General features: G+C 41.3%; 2 protein-coding genes across 3 annotated transcripts; both read left to right on the top strand.

Annotated features, from left to right (window-relative positions):
* The first annotated feature begins 1,388 nt into the window (after window positions 1-1,388).
* LOC311275214 (guanine nucleotide-binding protein subunit alpha-14-like) lies at window positions 1,389-8,992 on the top strand. The gene is made up of 7 exons (XM_084383558.1): window positions 1,389-1,571; window positions 4,754-4,938; window positions 6,084-6,238; window positions 6,349-6,477; window positions 7,520-7,649; window positions 7,799-7,952; window positions 8,305-8,992. Exons 1-7 carry the CDS (start codon window positions 1,451-1,453, stop codon window positions 8,493-8,495), a joined length of 1,065 nt encoding a protein of 354 aa, XP_084239684.1. The 5' UTR covers window positions 1,389-1,450; the 3' UTR covers window positions 8,496-8,992.
* A 2,038-nt stretch (window positions 8,993-11,030) lies between these two features.
* On the top strand, window positions 11,031-22,559 carry prune2 (prune homolog 2 with BCH domain). Of its 2 annotated transcripts, none has more exons than XM_084384029.1 (11): window positions 11,031-11,177; window positions 12,967-13,033; window positions 13,149-13,349; window positions 13,524-13,700; window positions 15,918-16,020; window positions 19,364-19,495; window positions 19,622-19,708; window positions 20,353-20,451; window positions 20,566-20,604; window positions 21,063-21,113; window positions 21,234-22,559. In XM_084384029.1, the coding sequence occupies exons 2-11, from the start codon at window positions 12,979-12,981 to the stop codon at window positions 21,262-21,264; spliced, it is 975 nt and encodes a 324-aa protein (XP_084240155.1). In that variant the 5' UTR covers window positions 11,031-11,177; window positions 12,967-12,978; the 3' UTR covers window positions 21,265-22,559. The 2 variants fall into 2 exon arrangements, with proteins under 2 accessions (XP_084240155.1, XP_084240154.1); XM_084384028.1 differs by having other exon boundaries at window positions 21,231-22,559.
* The last annotated feature ends 54 nt before the right edge of the window (window positions 22,560-22,613 follow it).

Raw genomic sequence — 22,613 nt, 5'->3', positions numbered from 1 at the left:
CCCGCTCTTCGTGGAGTGGGACATCCACTTATCGGGCGCTCGGTGGTTCGATCCGCCGGCCCCCCAGCTGCACGTTGGAGTTGAAGTGTCCTTGGGCGAGATGCTGAATGCCAATTTGCTCCTGATGGCTGTTCCACCGGTGTCTGAGCCTGTGTGAATGGCTGCGTATAGAAATGTCAGATGGTGCTTTGTATTGGAAGCGCTGCCATCGATGTATGAATGTGTGCATGAATAGGTGAATGTAACAAGCCCTGTAAAGTGCTTTGAGTAGTCGGTAGACTAGACAAGTACTATATAAATGCAGGGCCACTTAACATTTCTCTAATCCACATTCCAATTCTTGGCCTGTCAACATTTTTCCAATTAAGTTTATTTTGTATTATACACGTCTGTAAGCGTAGACTCTTTTCTCCTGTCACATTAATAATATCTTGCCATGTGGCTGTAGGGATATGGACAATTAGCAGCCAGCGAGGGTGCAAATGAAAGAAGTTATTTAGTTGCATGATGAGACATGTACGTTCAAGTGTTTCTGGATCCTAATGCATATTCGTGAAAGTCAGGATATCTGTGCTTCTGCTGCTTCAGTCGAGCTTGTGCACACAATTCACAGGGGGTAGGGGCTAATGCTTTTAGCTTAGCAGTTACATTGAAGATCTTTGGCTTAAAAAGGGTGTAAATAACATCTTCTCAAATCAAGTTGGGATCTCGAGGCTTTCATAGACTTGGATTATGTCAGGCGAGCTGTATGGAGCCATTTTATGTTTGTTTCTTTATGTTTTAAAACAAGTCCCCATCTACTTCAGTTGCTTCGGAGAATGCTGCAGCGTAGAAGCTTCCCCCAAGTTTCAATCGCCTTGAGGGTGAGTAGATAATGACTGTTTTTCATTGCATGTTGAACTTATCCTTTAATGGAAGTGCAAAAAGAAATTGCTATTGCGCCCTTTGAAGTTTACTTGTCCTGTATGTGAGTCGGGCCTTTTAGAAAGCTGAGTTGGATGAGATAAAGGAGGCTATTATGAGACCAACAAAAGAATCATTAGATGTTTGGAGCAGATTAAAAGTAGTATAAACAGGTTTGTTGTATATTGCACCAGGCTGTCCTCCATTATGTTTCCCCTCCTGCTCTCCACCTGGGGAAGGAGTTTCAAATTCAGCAGCCCATGGGAGTTAGGACCTGTAAGCAGATACACACCAGCAGTCTCCATAAAGTCACACTGTCTCTCTGAGAGAGACTGCCCCTCCGCCCGCCTCTCCTGCACAGCAGGAATGTGGAATGCACCTGAACTGGATCCTGCAGGAGGAAGAATGACTGCTGCTCAGAGTCGGCAACACACCTGTTCCGGGACACAAGTTCCTCCAGCAGGTCCGAGAGAAACCATTACCCACTCATTTCACTGATCCCTGTCAGCTGTAGAGTAGTAAAAACCTGGTCAGCTCTGGTACAACGATGAATGACTGCTGCCTGTCTGCTCAGGAGGCAGAGAGACTGAGGATACACAGGGAAATAGAGAGGCAACTTCGACGTGATAAAAGAGATTCTCACCGGGAGCTGAAGCTGCTGCTTTTAGGTGAGTGTTTATAAAAGTTTACTTATTAACTTCAACACGTTCACTCTGGGAATAAAATGGTTGGAAATAATTAACAACCATGAGCTCACCTGCTGAGACAATTAACACTCCTTAATAGACATTAAATAGACTCTATAAATGTGTATATTGTGATTTTTTAGAGCTGCAACAATTAATCTAATAAATTCATTTTGATAATTAGTTTGAGGAGGTTTTTATATATATATATATATAAAAAGAAAGTTTAATTTCTCTGACTCCAGCTTCTAAAATGTGAATTATTTAATTATTTCGCTCCCTTCACTCCTCTATCTTTTGGATTGTGGACCAAACAAGACATTTGGAGGCCATCTTGGACTTTGGGAAACAAAGATCCTCATTTTCCACCATTTTCTATGACTAGATCAAACAAGTCATTGAATAATCAAGAAAATAATCAACAGATTAATCATCCATGAAATTAATCATAATCGTTTCAGCCCTGTATCATTTAAATCTAGACAGCTGTCAGCTAATCGTGCTAGGCTGTGGACTGTACTAGCAGGTTAATTTAGTCTAATTACTAAAAAACAATGGTGATGAGGAGCCAGCTGTGTAAATTTGGGTTGAACTTTTGAAAAAATACTCTTTACTCATATATATATATAGGCCTGTATAGAGTGCTTTAGCGATGACCTATTTTTGAAGGCTAACTTGGAAGTTAGCATCGCCCTGGTTCCCTCCCATTAGCAAGATAATCTTATATTGCTAGAAGTAAAAAGCTAATGTTAGGCTATAAACAGACTACATGCGGTCACATGGTTTAAATGCCGCCAACACTAAGCGTCTTACTACATAATTACTATACATGTTTTCTTTAAATTGATAAATCTAAAAGTTGTAAAGATAGACTAGTGAGTAGATGAGTCTCTTCATAATTAAATTGTTGGACATTTAATGAGGTATTTTATGTCGTAGAACAAAACGTGTAAATATCTTAAGCCTGTAGTAACCACAGCTTTAATGGATGTGCAACAATGCTAACCTATTTCTGGGTTTTAGGACTATAAACGACACCACTCTACATGTTTCTGTAAAGTTTAAACATTTTCCTGTAAAGGGAGAACTTACTAAATGATGATTCATCCAGTAGGCTGTATTATCCAAGTGATTTATTGAGAGGAAGAAATAAAATTGCTGTAGTTTCATTGTGATATAGCCTGTTTATTGAATTTCAGACGCTGTCTTTGTTATTTTAGAGTTTAAAAATGGGAAATTGTGACTGTTTTTTATGTACCGAGTGGAACATTTTACAACAATGCTTTAATGCTAACATCAGCATGCTAACGTGAACACAATGACTATGGTGACATGCTGACGTTTAGCTTGACAGATTGTAATGTTTACCACAGTCTCCATCTAAGTTAACATGCTAACATTTACTTTAATGCAGAGCCAAGTCATGATGTCATGTCCGGGATAGCCATCGTTAGCTGGCTGTGATAACTCAATTCAACCATCATCATTTGTTCAAAAGATGAAGCATGTTTTAGGGTTTTTTACGGACAGGCTGGCATCCACAACAGCACCTGCTATTAGAAACTGAAACATGATTTTTTTTTTTTTAGTCTATTTACCAAGGCTGTACTTTCAGTTAATTTTTTTTAGTGTTGTCAATCCTTTTTAATGACATTTTCTTATTTTTGAACCAGGCCTGAAAATGTATCATGATATATTGATTTTGTCCCTTTTTACTTAGTGATTTTGAGGAGATTTAAAGATATCTCAATATATACTGTAATGACGAAGTGGCCTTAAATTATTGTGATATTATTTTACAGCCCAATTGTTGGCTCCTGTGACACATAAAACAAAGCAGAGGCTCATGGGAATGTCAGTTTTGTTCATAAAAGTATTTGACCAATCAGAATTTTGACCCGACGATGGCACGAGATGGAAAGTGAAGGAATGCAAACTAGTTATTATTTAGGATTGCAGAAAGGAAAGACTGCATTTTTTGCCTTCCTGAAGTCAAGTGCCACTGAGCTCCGATCGATAGATAGCAAGCTTTGGTATGTGTGCTTTTTTGTTTAAAGAGGGTTTGACAGGTTACATTCTTTGGTGAAACCTTGATGAACCAACACCTGATAAACTACATAGTTAGGTAAGTGTGTGTTGGGGTTTTTATGTGCTTGGTTTGGACGTTTTTCTCGCAACAATAATGCTTCGTTCCAAAAGACATTACAACACAGGCGGTCTGTTTTCTTATTGTTTTGTTTTGCTGCTTTTGTCTGAATTGAATGTGCCAAACAAATGACAGGTGAGTTAAAAGTGCAGAGAGCAGAACATAAAAAGAGAATAAATCTGTCACACAGTGCAGAGCAGCATTTTGACAACCATGATGATGGGTAAACACCAGTCAAATGAAATTTATTACAGCTTCTATAAATCTTACGAGGCCTGTTTATTTCCCATAGAACTATCAAAATAGCCCCACTTATAAAAGCTTGACTGTCGGTCATGTTGGAAACAATGCATTACACATGAGCTGACTGGAGTATGCTCCTGTAAAGGTCAGTCTCATGGTCAACATTTTTAGGCATTTTGGGCGCTTAGCTGTCGCTCTTATCGAGAGTAATTTACAACCGGGGACAGGAAGCGGTTCACTGTTTCGCTCAAGGGCACATGGCGGTTGACAGGCACTCACACAAACCTCCAGTTTCGCTCAGAGTTAAGTAGAAACACACAACAGGCATAAACAGCAGTGGAGAAATAAGAAAATAATGAACACTTTATTTTTATTGAAATGCGAGTTTCAATTATCTTTCTTTTTAATGTTTGATTTGTTTGTTCTTTATCTGTGTTGTACTGTTTTTTGTAAGTGAACTGTGAGCTTGTCTGCTGTTATACTTGCATACTTGAGTAATAATATTAGTAATGGTGCGTTTTTATGGAACCAAATAAAAGGTTGGCAGCTGTCACACACCTGAAGAAATCAAGTGTACATGCTCCCACTCATGTACAGATACTCATACTCGTATTTTCTAATATTCTTTCACGCAGCCTTTTTGTTGTTGTTGCTGAAATCCTCTTTAGCCACAACCGATTGATGCTCAGATTATCATTATTTTTGTCCTTTTCCTTCATTGCTTTGATCTCGTCCCATTTCTCATCCTTCAGTCTTATTCATCTCGTTTGCCTAGGGACGGGTGAAAGTGGGAAGAGCACTTTTATCAAACAGATGAGGATCATCCATGGCCGCGGATACAGTGAAGCTGACAAGAAGAGTTTCACTCGGCTGGTGTTTCAGAACATCGTCACAGCCATCCAGGCGCTGATTCACGCCATGAAGTCTCTACAAATCGAATATATCGACGACCAGAACATTGTGAGAAACTGTACACATTCTGAATGTTGGTTATGTTGGTATATGAGAAGTTTTCTGTCACAAAGCCTTTAGAAAGTCAGGTGGCATGGTACAAAGATGGACAAAGCAAAATTGTGCTGGAAAAATGAATCTTACATGTGACTTCCATTTGGACGATGGGAGCTTGTGTCCCCTCTGTTGTTAGACGTTTTGGATTTTTACTTTTACACTTGGATTGTTTTCAGGTATTTAAAAGAATATTTTTGGGGTTTTCTGTTTGGTTAGGTTTAGGCAACAACATTACTCAGTTCATGCAATAAACTACTTGGTTAGGTTTAGGCAATAAACTACTTGGTTAGGTTTAGGCACCAAAACTACTTGGTTAGGTTTAGGCACCAAAACTACTTGGTTAGGTTTAGGCAATAAACTACTTGGTTAGGTTTAGGCAATAAACTACTTGGTTAGTTTAGGCAATAAACTACTTGGTTAGGTTTAGGCAATAAACTACTTGGTTAGGTTTAGGCAATAAACTACTTGGTTAGGTTAAGGCAATAAACTACTTGGTTAGGTTTAGGCAATAAACTACTTGGTTAGTTTAGGCAATAAACTACTTGGTTAGGTTTAGGCAATAAATTGCTTGGTTAGGTTTAGGCTGAGTGACTTACGTTCCCTTATGTATGTACCGTTGACTTCTGGATTCACACTGGACACAAATGATGAAGACAGGCTCTAAATAAAGGTTCTGGACCAATTTGGCCTGATTAAGGCATTGCAGGGAAAGTTTAGGGATCGCAAAAGTTGTTACACTTTACCACCAAATGTCATGGCAGTCCATCCAATAGTTTTGGGTCAAAACTACAAATTTCAACTTCTTTGGAGGCAAAGCTGGGGGTCATAAGGATTCTTCATCTCTGGACCATGAATGTCAGCCTAGATCTACTTGGTGGCTCGACTGACCAACCAACAGTGGCACCCATAGAGCCACTAACAAGGCTAAAAATGAGTTTCTGTCAACCAGAGTTTTTTGTTGGTGTCCATAAAGTCCACCCATTTCTAGATGAAGTTATGTTGCAGTTCTCATCCTCCTAATGGTCTATTAATAGGTGAGTCAAAGATTGAAAGTTTGTGCTTAGAAAAATCCCTCTTGGATGTTGTGTGTGTGTCAGAGCCATGCAGAGAAGCTGAGCCAAGTGGAGGCAGACCAGGTGTCCACTTTGGAGGCTTGGCAGGCGGATGCCATTAAGCGAGTGTGGAATGACCACGGTGTTCAAAGGTGCTACGACCGCAGGAGGGAATTCCAGTTATCTGACTCTGCCAAATAGTAAGACTTTAATATATCTCTGATCATTTACAGAAACCCACGGCTCTTCTAATGCTTATAAAACTTTATGTCAGGATATTAAACTGGATGCATTTTTGTTGTCTTTTCAGTTACCTGAGCGATTTGGACAGAATCACAGCTCTGTCTTACGTCCCCACCCTCCAGGACATCTTGAGGGTCAGGGTGCCCACCACAGGCATCATAGAGTACCCCTTTGACCTCTCAAAAGTTATCTTCAGGTAGGGTACTGTGCTTTTATTGCCTTCAACCACAAAATATATAAGGAAAGTGAAAGAATTTCTTGAAAAACCCCTGATTTGGTTTAAGCATCCAGCGGTTTGGGATTGATTGAAACTATTTGGCACAATAACAAATTCAGAGAGCACGAATGTTAGTGCAATAGTTTGACATTTTGCTTTCCTGCCAAGAGATGAGAAGATTGATGCTGCTCTCACCTTTGTATGGTAAATATGCGATTAGGGTCAGCGGGTTTAGCTTAGCATGTAGACTGGAAACGAGGGAAAGCGCTAACCTTGCTTTGTTCAAAGTAAATAAGAAAAAACCTAACACATCCTTATAACGAAATAACGATATACAGTATATTACCGTTCCCAAAACAACATGACCCTTGTAGCTTAACAGTCCAGCTTAACTGGACCTTCCACTTATGCTTTAGGTTTAGTCAAGAAAACTACTTGGTTAGGTTTGGAAAAAACATTGTGGTTTCCTCCTTTGCATCTGTAATAATTACTACAGCCACAAGAGGTCGCTGCCAAACAGCAAACTGTAATACGCTGCTTTCATTTTTTACTTATATGGTTGTTTTTCTGTAAAGGGCAGGACAAAAAAAGTACTAGCACCTCTAAAGCTCACTGACACCTCTTTTTTGCCCCACTACAGCATTTTTTTGCAAACAAAAGTGTATAAAAGACAAGTTGTGGTATTTCTAGGGAGTTACCGTATACCCTGTAAAGCTACAATTTGTGGTTTTTACATTTCTGTTTCTGTTTTGGATTTTGAAAATGAGCTATTACATTTTAATTAGTGAGCTTGAGAGATGCCAGTAGATCTTTGGACAGTTACGCTAGCTGTTCCCCCATTTCTAGCTTTTATGCTAAGCTAATCTATAGCTACATATTTAGCATCTTCTCATCTAACTCCCGGCAAGAGAGCGCGTAAGAGTATTTCTCAAATTACCAAATTATTCCAGTTTATTTATTTTATATTGCAATCTAGTGACTTTTATATTTTTCACTTGAATCAATGGTCGTGTGTCTCTAGGATGGTGGATGTGGGCGGTCAGCGTTCAGAGAGGAGAAAATGGATCCACTGTTTTGAGCATGTCACCTCCATCATATTTCTGGCGGCCCTCAGCGAGTACGATCAAGTCCTTTACGAGAGTAAGAATGATGTAAGGTCAAAAGCCTTTAAATCACTGGAACTTCAAAATGTTCAGCACTTGCTCAGTGATTCTTCCTTTATTCACTCTCCAGCTTTCAAAAAGCTTTTATTGTTGCACATCAGTATTTTGTCTGAGACTATTCTCACCTCCGTCCTCAGAATCGTCTGACTGAGAGCCTCGCCTTGTTCAAGACCATCCTCTCATACAGTTGGTTCCAGGAGTCCTCCATCATCCTCTTCCTGAACAAAACAGACTTGCTACAAGAGAAAATCACACAGTCTCATCTGGCAACCTACTTCCCCAACTACACCGGTAAAGCATGTGATCTCCTTTTGCTCTGCATTCGTGAAATAGCATTCATAGCTGTGTCCGAAGTCGCTTCCTGTTCACCATTTGGTGCACCAAGTTCGCTGTCTGCTGTTTTATTTCCGTGTTCGTTTTGGTATCCTGATGAGAGCTGCGATGATTGATTGATTAATCCATCAGCAGAAAGTAAATCAACTAATGAATTAATCATTAGTTGCAGCATTAATTCTTAGTTTTCGAAAGCAAAGGAGCAGAACTGTGTTGTCGTTGACGTGCAATATTCTCCGAACAGTCATCTGAAATCTGTCTTTACTGCTCGGTATAGAGAAACTATATAACTCCATTCCCCCCTCCACAGGGCCTCGGTGCGACGCCGAATCAGCAAAAAAGTTCATCTTGCAAATGTTCAGCCAGCACCACGGCCAGCGCCACAAACCCCTTTACCAACACTTCACCTGTGCCACAGACACGGAGAACATCCGGGTCGTCTTCAAAGCCGTCAAAGATACGCTCTTCATCGATAACCTGCATAACTTCAACCTGGAATAGGGAGGTTGGGGGACAAAGAGACGGTTCTCGTTCAGGCCGTCATACAGTCACATGTTGTCACACTTTTATGGACTTTTAATCTGTTTTGTGCTGTCGGTCGCAGCCTGTTCAAAAACATCAGAGAGACAGCAGCGTCAGGTAATTCACATTTATGTCAGGACTGTAAAACACGTGCCATTTCTTGCAACACAAACAGCATATTTTCTATTTCTACATGGCTGTAATGTCAATTAATTGTTTTACTGAATTGTTACAGACAACCTCCTATTATATGATCACTGCTCGTCAGACAATCGTTCAAACGTGTCAAACCGGCTTGGCATAATTTTAGGATTACAAGCTCTGGGAGGAGGAAAGGTATTAGCCTGCGGGGAACTACAGTGCTTTACTTTATGTTCATCCTAATGTTTGTATGTGTGCAACAACCATGTCGCCTATGAAACGATTGTTTTTATTTCACTTACTTAAGAATATAAATATTAAAGTTTTGAAAAGAACTGCATTCTGTGCTGCTCCATATCCTTCTCGTCTCTTTGCACAGAGCTTTATTTTGACACAAAAAAGGGGTAGATTTATAGTTAATTCAACTTTAGTTAACAGTTATTTCACAAAAATGACAGCAGCCGCGGAGGGAGTGATTCCCTAGAAACCTAGCTGCTATTCAGTCTGCCACCGGGCTCTCGCAGAAAATGAAGGTCACATTTCTGTCGTTGTGCAACCAAAACAGGAAGAGACATTTTTGTTGTGTTCAGGTTACCCTTGTAATAATTGGAGTAACTGTGGAAACTCGGCACTGCAAAAGAAAAAGAGCCTCGCTGATGGAGGAGGCGAAGAATGTGAACTGACGGGTATTCGATGGACAGCCCTCCGGTGTTGTGTTCCCGCACACATATGTATTTACCCGGATCAGAACCAGCTTTCTTTCTTCTAGATCAGTGAGTTACAAAATCTGCCAACTTATTAATACAACCAAGTGTTTTACTCTGCCTTTTCATACAGCAGCACTGTATTCCCTGCTCCTGTCTCTTTAAGCCCCTCCCCCTCCTAAATACCCAGTCTGCTCTGATTGGTCGGTTCACACACGCCTGACCCAGCGCTGCTCACCGTGTCTCCTGTCAGCTCTGTCGTGTCTTCAGCTTCGAGTGAGCTTCACTTCTACCGTGAGTATCGGCATAAATTATGCAAGTATGTGACACGCTGATGTAGTGTGATGTCACAAAGTCGCGGGACAACCGACGAGGCATTTCAGGAGCAGTGTTTTGTGTGGGAAAGAGGAGCTTCTGGGAAGGTAAAAAAACACAAGTCTCCTTTTAAGGCTGTTTGTTTTGCTTTGGACAGTAGCCATGTTGCTAATGCTACCAGTAAGTAACGCTGGGAGGGGAAATTTAAAAAGCTGTGTATTTCCACTTTAAGCAGTTGTTTATTGTAAAGTTGTAACCGGTGTTTATAAAACTTGAAATGGTTAATAAATACTGTGTAGTTAATCTACAAACATGATTTGGTTGGCCATTATAAAGTTGTTTATAAACCTTTACAATTGCACAATAAATGGTTTATAAAGCATTTCATTGTTCAACGGTTAACTAAAGTGTAATTATCTACAAAGTCACCTTTTATTAAAGCAACATTATGTAGAAAATAGCATTTTGTACAAATGTACAAATGTACAAAAATTTTAAGGTAAAAGTTCCATAATGTTGCTTTAATGATGTTTATCACAAAGTTTTACCAAATATGTAAATGAGAAATAGGTTTCAGAAACGTGTGACCCATCTCCTGATATATAACTGCAGCTGCATGACACTGATTAACCAAAGGCTGTTTTGGCGCGTCCCTACTCCAGGCGTGGTCCCAACCTTTGTACTAACAGCGGTCCACAATGTGTAAAGGTCTGACAGGCTGCTCTGTCTTCCTGTCTTAACTGTTGGGACTGAGCAGTGGTAAGTGAAAAGAGGCATTCAGCGAGGTTAGACCTGAGCTGAGAACAATGCCTGTTTCCACACGGAAGCAGAGACTGTCTAGGTACTATTGATTTTATCTGCTTTGTGGCTGCGTGTTGCTTGTTTAAGGGTTGAAAAGTTCAGTGCTGGTGCAGGATATAAAGGACACATTTGAAGTTGCCCTATAGACAGTGGAATGGTAAGCATTAGATGTTTGCTTTGGATCAGTCACTGTGGTTTTCTTTTTTACCAGCGTGTGGTACACCGTGTGAATATTATCAGCGCATGAAGCTGGCAATGTTCTCGTTTCTGATTGTTATTGCTCTTTTCTTTACCCCGAGGGCTAATAAAATGTAGCTGCGCAGCCAGGCTCACTAAATCTACTGTCAGGCTTTAATAGTAGTCCCACATTCCTCGTGGGTAGTAATAACACAACAGCAGTTCACACATACACACAGAGTTTATCCCCTCCAGTTGAGGATAATAATGACACACAAACACCCTCCTATAGTCACTTGCACTGCCTGAGGAAGCTGCTGTGGCAGAGAGCTGTTATAGCAGGTGATCGCCCTTATTTGGTAATGGCCCAGATCATGTGACCACAAAATGGTGGAAGCTGTGAGCTGTTTGTAAGCTGAGCATCTCCACCGAGAGGCTGGGAGCAGGAAATAAGGCAGTGAACTTGGAAGCACATCCATGCTCTGAGACGCGAGAGGACAGAGATTCCCGAGCCCCAGCAGCGGTGAGTAGATGGATGTTACGGTGTGGAGATAAAAAGAGGAGAAAGAGGGATATGTTCTTGTGTTTTTTTTTCCTCCCTCACAGCCAGCAGACAGGAAGCAAGAGGGAGGGAGGGGCTGCTGTCATCAGCACTGTGCTGTGGAAGTGGATGTGAAGCAGCTCAGCATCCTCCATGGAGGCTGCACATAACAGCTGATGCTGATTTTCTTATTCTGCAATTGTAGCAGCGTGTGTCATTTTATGTTTGTTATCCGTGTGTGTGCGTGCGTGTGCACATACTGTACATATTTCTGTGGCACATAATCGTGACAGTCATCGCCCACTGTAAAGGAAACACCCATTCAGCTTGTTTTTTTTTTGTTGTTTTTTTTTCTGTTGCAGCTGCTAATGCAATCACATCTTCCTTGTTCCGGGCAGAGTGTGCCGAGGAGGAACGAGGATGTTTCTTTTTCTTTTTTTTTCATGCGAATGGCCGCACGTGACTCACTGTGAATTTGCATCTCTGCCCAATCTGTGCTCAGGCGAGCGTGCAGTCATTCGCTTTGAATCAGCACTAGAGAAAAGACAGCGAGGAGGGGGGCGGGGGGGGGTGAGCTTGTCATGATGTAACGAGCCCTGTTCCTCCCCCCTCAGCATCCTCCCCCCTCCTCCTCCAGTTCGAATGGGAGGATTATTCACAGGGGAAGATGACCTTTAACCTCGAAAGCTTTCCCAATTACCACCTCCTTCTATTCTCCTGTTTCCCCTTACCACCTTAGCAGTCTTCATCTCCCTGTTTGCAGACAAATGTGGAAGTCTATCTTCAAAAATAGATTAAAATCGGTTTATTGATGGAGTGAAATCAATACACGGTGCGTTAACACATTCTGGTGCTTGGGGGGCCTCTTGTACTTATGCTTCCTAGTACAGCCCGACCGATACTGGAGCTTTGACAACGATGCTTGTATTGATATTTAGGGGTTGAAAAAAATGTATCGGTCGATGGTGATTTTCAACAGAAACAATGTTTGTGCAGCTGTCTTGAGATCATGACCTACTTATTTTGATATCTGAAGAAAACAAGTTTTATTATCTTGACAAGATGACAATCTAGTTTCTGTTGCAGATCTAGTGAAGCTCGTCAAGTGGAGCTTATTTTTACTACTTCATTTCCTGTAGGGTAGTTTAATTTGTAAGAAGTCTTGGAAAGCGCCACAGCAAAACAGCGTTGCAACATTCTCCTAAACAAGTGAAACGGATGGGAACAACTGAAAAAAATATATAATATATATAATTTGAAAAGACAATATTAAGTCGAGCTCGTGCACCCACTTCAGACAGGTTGTGTGCTAACGCTTTTAGCTTAGCAGCTACAGTGCTACGAAGCTAGATGATACAGATTTCGGCTCAAAAAACTTCTTTTTAAATCGACTTGGGATCTCAGGGCTTCTGAACACTTGGATAATAACAGATGAGCTGCAAGGAGCTTTTTATTTTTCAGTATTTTTTTGCCTCCCCATCTGCTTCAGTTGTTTAGAAGAATGCTGCAACAATGTTTTGTGGACTATGAAGCTTCACCCAACTTTCCATTGGCATGGAGGCAGTAGAGAGTGACTGATTTACATTTTTGGATGAACTGTTCCTTTTAAAGTTTGGCATAAATTTTGATTTAATAAGCGGTGTACTCCACTTAACACTTAGATTAATACTCTTGTCTGCAGATCATTAAATGTTGATTAATTACAGGCGATGCCTCTGGTGAATCTGTTTTTTTGTATCATCATTTAATTACTGAGAGTATCTTCTCGCAGGTCCTCCTGCGGATGGACCTGGCATCAGAGAGCAAAATGAACTCTGAGGGGGGCGAAGGCAGGCCAGGTGAGATTAAGTGAAACCATGCTTAGATTCAAAACAAACCAACAGTTATTCAAAAGCGAATATAAAGAAATTGTTTTTGATGTTAAAAACTGTGTTTATGTCCTGTTTTCTCTAGTCCCTCCTACCTCTCTGCCTCTGCAAGGAGGTGCTACTCAAAGAAAAAAGCTGTCCGCGCCTCGTATCAGCCTGTCACTGGACCAGAGCGAGGATGACTTGGGGGAGACGCCAGATGATCTCGACATTAACGTCGACGACCTGGATACTCCAGATGAGGGAGATTACCTCGACTACACGGACCATGAAATGGACTGGGAAGGTGGGTCATTCAGAATAAAAGCAACGCCAGTATGCCCCTATAATCCTGAATCATCGTGGTACAGTTTATAAGACAAAGATCACAGATTTTCTAGCTAGTCTCCCACTTTTTGTGCCGTCAAGACGGGTGTAAATATTAAAATATAACTCGTTGTTTGGTCCTTTCTCACATCAGACCCCAATGCGGCCAATAGGAGTGGACCAAGTGAGCCTTATGATCCGATCCCGACATACAGCGCTGAGGAGGAGCGCCAGGACGGCAAACTGTGGAGGACTGTCATCATCGGGGAGCAGGAGCACCGCATCAACATGAAGATCATTGAACCCTACATGAGAGTCATCTCCCACGGAGGTGAATAAAAAAACAGCCATTTTCCATAGTAGCGAAGATGTTATGGCCATCTTGAATACTTCCAGTCACTAAACTTCAAATGGGAAAAGCTTTGAGTTAGTCAGAATGGTAATATGCTCATCTGAGTTGCCTTTAGCATCACCTTGTTCCACAGCAAATTACTTTTTTCTGCCTCAGGTGAGCCCTCTCAGACGGGAATATTTTCTCACTGGCACGTTGCTGGGGCTGTACCTTCAGACTCTACTCAGGGCTGGGAAAACATGCCTTCGACCTGTTAGGCATTTTATAACATAGTATCACACCACTTTGTGAGATTATAGCAAAATATAATCCACAGGATCTGTGTTCATAGACAGGAATTTGAAAAAGGATCTCTCTTCAGCATGTATGGACAGAAGTAACAGATACAGCAACCAAAAACGGTTTCAAATTACATATACAAGTGTTGTTTTAAGATTAACCAGAAAGAAATGTGAACCTGTCCTTTAATACACGTCCTACAATACCCAGTATTAATTGTAAATGATGTTATATGCATGTTTGTGATGCTGGGACATCACCAGATTAGATAAGACCAGAAAAGATCAAACTAAATAAACATCCGAGTTGAAAAAATATCCCAAATTACCAGCATTAATATAAATGCTTAGAGTTTGAGCACAGTAAACATTTTCTGGTTTCCTGCTTCAGTTCTCAGTTGGCCTGGATATCTGATTGCAGAAGTAACACCGTGTGATGAAAGTCTTAATCTTTGGTGCACAGACTCACAATGACTTATTGTTTGTTAGCTGGCTTCCGCCACCTCTCAGATAACTAGATGGCAGAATGATGTCTCGTTTGGAAATGCCTCCTCTCACCGTGGAGGTGGGCCAACACCAGAATGAGAAAACACAGGCTGTAGCCGAAGCCAGGTGATGAGTTTTACATCATCCTGTTGGCATCGGAGAGGAAACTCTCAGAATTTTACATCCTCTTCACTTTAGAAGAGGACTCGGGTGGAAAATTGGCAAAGTGGCCACTTGACAATAATATGACTTGTGCGTTTAATGAACTGTGGCTGCCGCTGTCAAAAACAACTCTCTGGTATGAAAACAAGTGTTGAGTTAAAGGAAAAACCCAAAAAAAAACAAGTGGAGATGATGTGAATCGTGCGTGGTAACTTCAAATAATATGATTCAACCCAACTGAACACTTGTGGGAACGTGTTAGCGATTATTTTAAGTCTTTTAGAGCTTCCCCCCTCCAGCTCGAGTCGACATTACAATACATGATCACCTCCTTGGATTGCTGCTGCAGTCGGGTTGATAAACAGGACTGAAGATAAATCAACTTTTTAATCCCAAAAGTTAAAAAGTAATCTCTCCTGTCGCTGAACGGTTCCCGACTGTCTCCTCCAGCAATGACTGTACCGCTACACCACCCGCCCTTGTTTGAGTGACTATCGAAACCAACCTTTTCTTTTTTTGTTTATTCAACTAATTGATTAATTGAGAGATCATTTCAGCTCTTCACAACACCAAATGAAGGAATAGGTATTTTCCCGTGAAAGCCCAACCCTTACTAAACCAGCAGAAGTTAATCTCATCTTTATTACCCATTTATAGCTGCATTACGACTGCTGTGGGACCTGGGTCATAAACTGAGGCCAGGCACAGAGTCACACTATATTAGTTTCACAGGCAGGGGCCCCATCTCTCTCTCTCTCTTCCCTCTCTGTGGGGCCCTATAAGACCCCAGGACTGTGGGCTTTCTCTCTAGTGAGCCTGTGGCTTATATAAGCACTGGCCATATTACCATTATTAGTGGAAATCAGACCCGTAACCATAGTCGGTAGTGCATTTTCCTCCCACTGCGCTGTGGGTTTAATTGAAACCCAGCCGTCCCATGGAAACAGAGACGTCTGTCACCGAACATTCAATATTAGAAGCGCTGTCATTTAGATAAAAGACCCTCTGTCTGAGTGACACCAAATCTGGTGATGAATGGGTTTTTGAATAAAAGGAAATTACATTAATCTGAAAAGTAGTGCGGAGAAACAGGACGGAGCGACTGTCAGACAAAGGGGACGCAGATTGGCGGATAAACTGAACAAAAAAAGAGGAAAATATGGGAGCAATCAAATTATGAAAACTATGCTAATTAAGGTAAGAGCTCACCGACAGTGGAACGAGGTCAAGTTAACTCTTATTACTTTTATTTTCACGTGTTTTTGTTCAGGCTACTATAGCAACGGAGTGAATGCCATCATAGTGTTCGCAGCCTGTTTCCTGCCAGACAGCAACAGAGAGGACTACCATGAAATAATGGAGAACCTCTTCCTGTGAGTATCACACTTCAGTGACGAACACGCACTTAATGTGATTTAATTTTCCAGTTTGTTTTACACTCGCTCGCTCTTTAATTTTCAGCAATTTGTCCAATTTTGGTATGAAGGAAATGTTAATGTTTGCTTCTCAGCCACAACTGTGACATGATCATTCAATCCACCACTTTGGTCTTGACTGATATTGTGGCCAAAACGATGAAACTAGTAGTAGTAGTATATGTTGATCTCAGTCATCCAGGTAATCTAAGCGATGTATCGTAGGCAATAGGACTTGTTTCAGTTTCTTGAAGGCGTTTCACCTCTCATCCGAGAAGCTAATAGTATAGTGGCTTTGTTAGGCTGTATCGCTTTGGGCTAAATGCTAACATCAGCATGCTAACATGCTCACAAAACACACTGATGTGTAGCAGGTACGATGTTCACCATCTTAGTGTGTTAACATTGGTGAGTTTGCACCAAACAAAAAGCAGCTGAGAGGAATTTCGTTGGCTTTGCGGTTAATTTTCTTAAATCAAATGATTGGAGGATGAGAAAGTTAAAGAGTCAACAAAGTGATAATGTTCATCCCACGAGGAACACGAATGAATCAAATTTCATAGCAATTCATCCAATAGTTGTTGAGACATTTCAATCAAAACCCTGAATGTCAACCTTAAGGTGGTGCCACAAATAAGTCAGGGGATAACCCAAGTCGGTTGGATTCATCCTCTGGGAACCACGATATCTGAGTGGTGTGCCGACAAAGTGACTGGCCTTTATTGCCATCTCTGTGTACCATAACACTAGCATGGCTTAAGACTATGTTGGATTGCCATTTTGTAGTCATTCATGGTCCCAAGAGGACAAAGCCTTGAGTCTGGTGATCCTTTTGGTTTTCATCTAGCAACATTTTTAACCTTTGTGTCCAACACCTGAAAAAAAACTTGCATTCCCATCAGCCAGCAGCAAAACTTTGCATGCGAACGCACTAAATTAAGACGATGAACGCCAGCGTTGTCACTGAGCATGTTAGCATCTTCAAATTGCATTTAGCTCAAGGTAGCACAGTGCCTACAGTCTCACAGAGCTGCCTGCCTTGCTGTAGACTCATATAAAGTCATATCTCTGGTTTTAATTTCATTTTAAGACCTGGTGCAGTCCTTTTTGAATTTCAACTAAGCGAGCCACAGCCCCTCCGAGCAAGAAAAGCTATCTAAATAAAGTGATCGAAATAAAGTGATAGCCCATCTTGTGTGCCGAGACTTCCCATGTTGATGTCTTCACTGTTTTGCTGGCACAGTTGCATTTCGTGCTTGGACAGTGCGGTTGGGATCCCACAGGCTGTTCTGTGAAAGATATTGAGTAAGCTGGCATATCTGAGAGTTTTGGATAGAAATGAAAGGAGGTAAACCGTAGTGTCTGCAGTTTCGGATGCCAGATGGCTTGAGGTCTGAATCCTTGCGAGGAGGAGTTAGCTATAGCTGGGTGGTCATTGGTATGCAGCTTGATGTCAGTGGGAGATGATCACAATAGTCACGAAACAGAGTGGACCAGCGGTGTTGGTTTGTAAGCTGGAAAATGACATTGGATCGGGAGGAGCGGAGAGTCAGACTGAGCCCAAAGTCATTGAAGTTAGAGAAGTTATTGTGGAAACTAGAAGGACTATGTTAGCCGAGAATATTGTTAACTTTATATTCACAGGAGGTGACAAAGTTCCCTGCTGACTGAGAAGAAGGAGAGAAGATGGAGGGGGAGGGGAGGGTTGTGGAGAGAAATGAGAGAGAGAGATAACAGTTTCTGTTGGTTTGAATCAGAGTATTGGATTTTTTAAAGGTAAAAGTCTGATTGAGCTGCTGAGATGGATGCAGAGAAGAGGAGAAAAGAAGAAATTCAAAGCAAAACAGCTCATCCACGGAGCAACATTTGTACCAATTTTTCAAAGCCGACATCAGAGGAGAGGTTTTTTTTCTCAAAATGCTGCCGGTTTTTGAAATACAGAGCAACACAGTACATGTCTTGTATTTCCTCATATTGTTGCCAAACATGGTTCTGCATTTCTTGCTCATGCATTTCACCATTTTGATAAGGTTGCGCAAAACTGGGGAGTGTCTGAGAAAGCGGTTTGATGAAATGAGAAGTTATAACGTCTCGTTTATGTTTAGTTAATTTATGTACAGCATAAGAACTACAATGATATTATCCAAGTTGATCTATTAGGGTTTTGTCCTATTCACGTCTGTCATTTATAGCAGACTGCATCTCCAGAGTCGAACACCACATTAAATACAACAGAGACAGAAATGTGTTGGGATGGCAATGTCGATCTGTTGGTCGGTCCAACACTTTGGTCCATGTGGAAATATGTCAGCAGCTATTAGATGGATCGCCATCAAATTTGGTCCAGACATTGACATTACTCACACGGCGGCCATTTCCTCTTACTCACGGTGTACAAATGGCGTACGGCTGTGTTCCAGGTAGCAAGTCGTATAAACCCAGGTGACCAGCAACTAAATAGACGACGGTTAGTGAAAATTTGGAGGGAGGTGGAGTCATATTTCAGCATAAAACAAAATTTGCTCGTCTGTTTAGACAACAGCTAACATTCAACCGCTTCCAAGTTAGCGTTACCATTTGATAGTTACATGACATGATAGGAAAGACAATAATATCAGGCTACATCTTGGACAAATGTATTTCAACCTGGATGTGAAACGCACCGTATATAATGGTAATGCTAATAAGAAAGTGGCTAACGTTGCTAATGGGTTATCGAATATGATGTTTAACTTTTAAATATGGCCTGATGTCCCTCCAGATTTTCACTACCCATCATCTTTTCAGAAGTGGTGAAATGAAAACAATTTAAGATTCCCTACGTTCAACACAGCAGCAGAACATTATCCCAGCATGAGCCAGAGAAAAAATTGCTACTTACGGTCCATTAATTTCCCCCTCAGAATTAAATTAAAATTTTGTTTTGACTTGTTATGACCAAATAAGGACAGCCTCAGCTGGACATTGTGTTTAAGCTAATTAGAAAATGTTAGCATGCTTACAGGCTACAATGTGAACATGGTAAATATTATATTAGAAACAGTGTTCTGGGGACCTCATTTTCCCGAGAACAGCTTGTTCATTTAGTTATGGAGGAAATACATATTTCTGAGTTTGTACTATCACCTCATTAATATTGTAAATATTAATTCTGAGTTTGTTTCTTCCACTTTATAAAGCTAGCCTAAGTGCAGAGTATACATCGAGTCTGTGGGAGTCCACAAAAGAAAATATTAACTAATTCTTTCCAAGACAGAAGTCAACATCATCAGTGTTTAACTTTGCGTGTGTTTGTCTCCAGTTATGTGATCAGCACGCTGGAGCTGATGGTGGCGGAGGACTACATGATTGTGTACCTGAATGGAGCCACGCCGCACAGAAGAATGCCTGGCCTCGGCTGGCTGAAGAAATGCTATCAGATGATTGACAGAAGGTGCGCTCCTGTTATCTGATAAGACAATGATTTCTCATGACCCTCAAAGATTGGCATCACAAGTGAAAGTGAAAATGAGCCCCGACGTGGACATACCTAACAAGTGATGTATTTTATTGTCTTCAGGCTCAGGAAGAATTTGAAATCCTTCATTATTCTTCACCCGTCATGGTTTATCAGGACCGTTCTAGCCATTACCAAGCCCTTCATCAGGTACGATTATCCTGTTTTTACTCGCCATGCTAGCTGTTTGTAAAGGGGTTCCCAGAGGATGGATTTTAAAGAGTTTGGTGATCTCGTCAATTTTCCTCGAGCACGACCATTTGATATTTTTGGTTTTAGTGAAATATCCGAACCAGTGCTATCAGATTTGTTTCAGACATTCACATGAAGTTTTTATATGTCAGATACTTGTGTTTATCACCAAACACCTGCAGAACTAATTGTATGATTCCCATTATCTGTCAGTGCTAATTAATGTGGGCATGTAAACACACTAAGCTAAGCTTTACAGCTGCTCAACATTTGCACATCTGCATTGTCATTGTGACGGTGTTAGCATGCTGATGTTAGCTTTTAGCTCAAAGCATTGCTGTTTCCAAAGTTTGAAAGCACGGCTGTAACCTCTTGCTTGACGTGTTTGTTGGACTACTGTAGCATTACTAGTATTAAACTACTGTAGTTTTACTTTTAAAATAAAAGCAGACAGGAATGGATTGCTATAGGGATGACCTACATGATGTTTGTAGGCTAACCCAGAAGTTGGCACCCTCCTGGTTCCCTTGGCAAAAAGCCATTGGGAGGATTGTTGTTTTCTTCTTATGCGAAGCCGGTTCTCTTTTAATGTGTCCTCACAGCGCCAAGTTCAGCAGTAAGATACAGTATGTGGCCAGTTTGGATGAGCTGCAGAAACTCATCCCCATGGACAGCATCCAGATCCCAGAGTGCATCATTAGGTGAGTCCCTCGAAGCCCCCGAACACTGCCGCACCACCTCCGCCTCCTCAAAGCCCCGAATTGTTTTTTAAAATGCCTTCTTATTCATCTTGTCATTTGAACTCTCACCTCTAGACTTGACAAGGAACTGAAGGAAGCAGCCGAGCACTCAAAGTAAGCATGGACTCTCCTGCCTCTCATTACTCCCCCTCTGTGGAGGCAGCGGCCCCTGCCTCAGTTTTATCCTTGGCTGGAGCGCTCATTTATCAGATGGCTCACTTTCAGATCACAGGGACTCTTCTGCTGGATGAGGACCAATTGGTTTTGGCTATGCTTGCAATTACAGGAAGGAGACAGAAAAAAAAAAAGTTGCTAAAGATGCTAAATGCATCTCTTTATCTCATTTATCATTACGGTGAAATAAATGAGCCAGTCTTTATTGCAGAGTGATCTATTACACTGATAATAAATGCAGGAACAAAACTGTAGGATTCACACATTAATCTCCGAATGACAAATTGTGTATTGAATCATAAGTTGCACGTCTTTAAATTCACTAAATATCAGTGCGTCGCAACGATCAATTCTGCTCTAACAACCACTCAACTTTTTTTTCCCCCCCTTCATTCAAGAGTGAATAGTTTTCTGCTGGGACCGGAGCCAGCAGCAGCAGGCAGAACAGAGTAAGTCCTCTTAGACGTTTAAGTTCACACATGGGAGAGAAATGGCCTCGTGTCAGCAGTCTGTCACCCATACATAAACATACCCGTCCTTTAATGCCTCTGTTTTGTTCTTTCCAGCAGACCAGACGCGGCCGGTGCCAGCAGCTCTTAAACTCAAACATCCTAAGTGGATGGGTCACCTCGATGTTCAGAAGTCACTGTTGTATTTCACGGATTGGAGCTGCAAAACAAAGGAAAAGGCTTGTTAAGCTACTGTGCGTGTATGTGTGTGTGTGTGTGTGTCAGCGTTTGTCAATTAGACACTGGAGTTTAATATGAAAACACAACTTACGATGTTTCCCGTAAACACTCAGATCTCATTCTTTATGGCTGCTGTAGCACCTACTGTATCTTCCACCTGCAGTCCGGAGAGCTGAATAGTCGAGTGCGACGCTTGGCAGCACTTGCAGAGTAGCATCATCGTTCACGGTAGGGTAGGAAACGCAATTACACACCAGACAGTGCACTGCGCAAATCCATTCGTAGAGTCTATAGTGTTGTAGTTGTGTGTGCATGAGAAGCAGTGAAGCAATAATATCACCCTTTATTGGTCACACACTCTCAGTATTTCAGATAAATAAGTGACTAGTGTGTCAGCAATCTATAAGAATGGCTCAAGGTTTTAGCCAGAGAATACCCTCGTGCCATAGACGATCACCAACTACTGCATTTAAGTCCTTAATACTTGTTCTAAAACTGGAAATTAAATATTTAAATAGATATTTTAACTTTATAGAGTCTATCTGAAAGCGAGGAGGAATTAGTTAAAGGTGCAATATGTAAGAATTTAAGTGGAAAACTGTTGAATAAATAACAGTTTGGACAGTTCTGATGTTTCTGTACACCGTTGCAGAGATATTTGCTGAAGTTAGCGTGCTAACCAAAGATCCTGTGCTGGCGGTGTTAACATCAACATTTCTCTCCCGGTCTCGACCACTAGCTGCATGGCTAACTGAGCTAACGACAGCAGTAAGGGTTGCTCTCGTGATATTCGAGTATGTGAATCTTACATATTGCACCTTTTTATAAATATGAAACCAAGTTGTCAGTGCAATGTGAGAGCATGTCCTTTTTAGCTCTGCTAATGTGTGTTAGTGTGTGCGTGCGAGTGTGTGTTTTCAGTCAAATCCATACACATAAAGTGGGAATCATGTCTTCAGCTTCTCCTGGATCGAACAGGAACAAACCTCAGAAGAAAATAAAAATGGGATTTCTGTAAAGCACAATATCTTCTGTGTGTGTGTGTGTGTGTGTGTGTGTGAGTGTGTGTTGTGCATCAGTGCATGTCCCCTCATACATAACTGATGTTCCTCTTACACATGCGTCCTCTACTTTGGTGTGTTGAGGATGTGCAAAGCAATCATGGATCACTGTCTAGTAATTCAATAAAAATGGAGTCAAGTCTGAGCGTTGTTTTCAGTCGTGTTTGTTAGTTGCTGCAAAATGACAAATCAGTTTTTC

This window comes from Pagrus pagrus, assembly GCF_965226575.1.
Source record: "Pagrus pagrus genome assembly, chromosome: 19".
NCBI classification, from domain to species: Eukaryota; Metazoa; Chordata; class Actinopteri; order Spariformes; family Sparidae; genus Pagrus; species Pagrus pagrus.
Note: the sequence above shows the minus strand (reverse complement) of the source record. Positions and strands in the feature narration are given on the sequence as shown.

What these genes read in the sequence shown, in the direction of transcription:
- prune2 (XM_084384028.1), top strand. Translation starts at nt 12,979, where the DNA reads ATGGACCTGGCATCAGAGAGCAAAATGAACTCTGAGGGGGGCGAAGGC. An exon ending in ATAATGGAGAACCTCTTCCT is followed by an intron (nt 16,021 to 19,363) that starts GTGAGTATCACA and finishes GTTTGTCTCCAG; the next exon opens with TTATGTGATCAGCACGCTGG. An exon ending in ATCCCAGAGTGCATCATTAG is followed by an intron (nt 20,452 to 20,565) that starts GTGAGTCCCTCG and finishes TCTCACCTCTAG; the next exon opens with ACTTGACAAGGAACTGAAGG.
- LOC311275214 (XM_084383558.1), top strand. Translation starts at nt 1,451, where the DNA reads ATGAATGACTGCTGCCTGTCTGCTCAGGAGGCAGAGAGACTGAGGATA. An exon ending in CTCTCAAAAGTTATCTTCAG is followed by an intron (nt 6,478 to 7,519) that starts GTAGGGTACTGT and finishes GTGTGTCTCTAG; the next exon opens with GATGGTGGATGTGGGCGGTC. An exon ending in TTTACGAGAGTAAGAATGAT is followed by an intron (nt 7,650 to 7,798) that starts GTAAGGTCAAAA and finishes CTCCGTCCTCAG; the next exon opens with AATCGTCTGACTGAGAGCCT.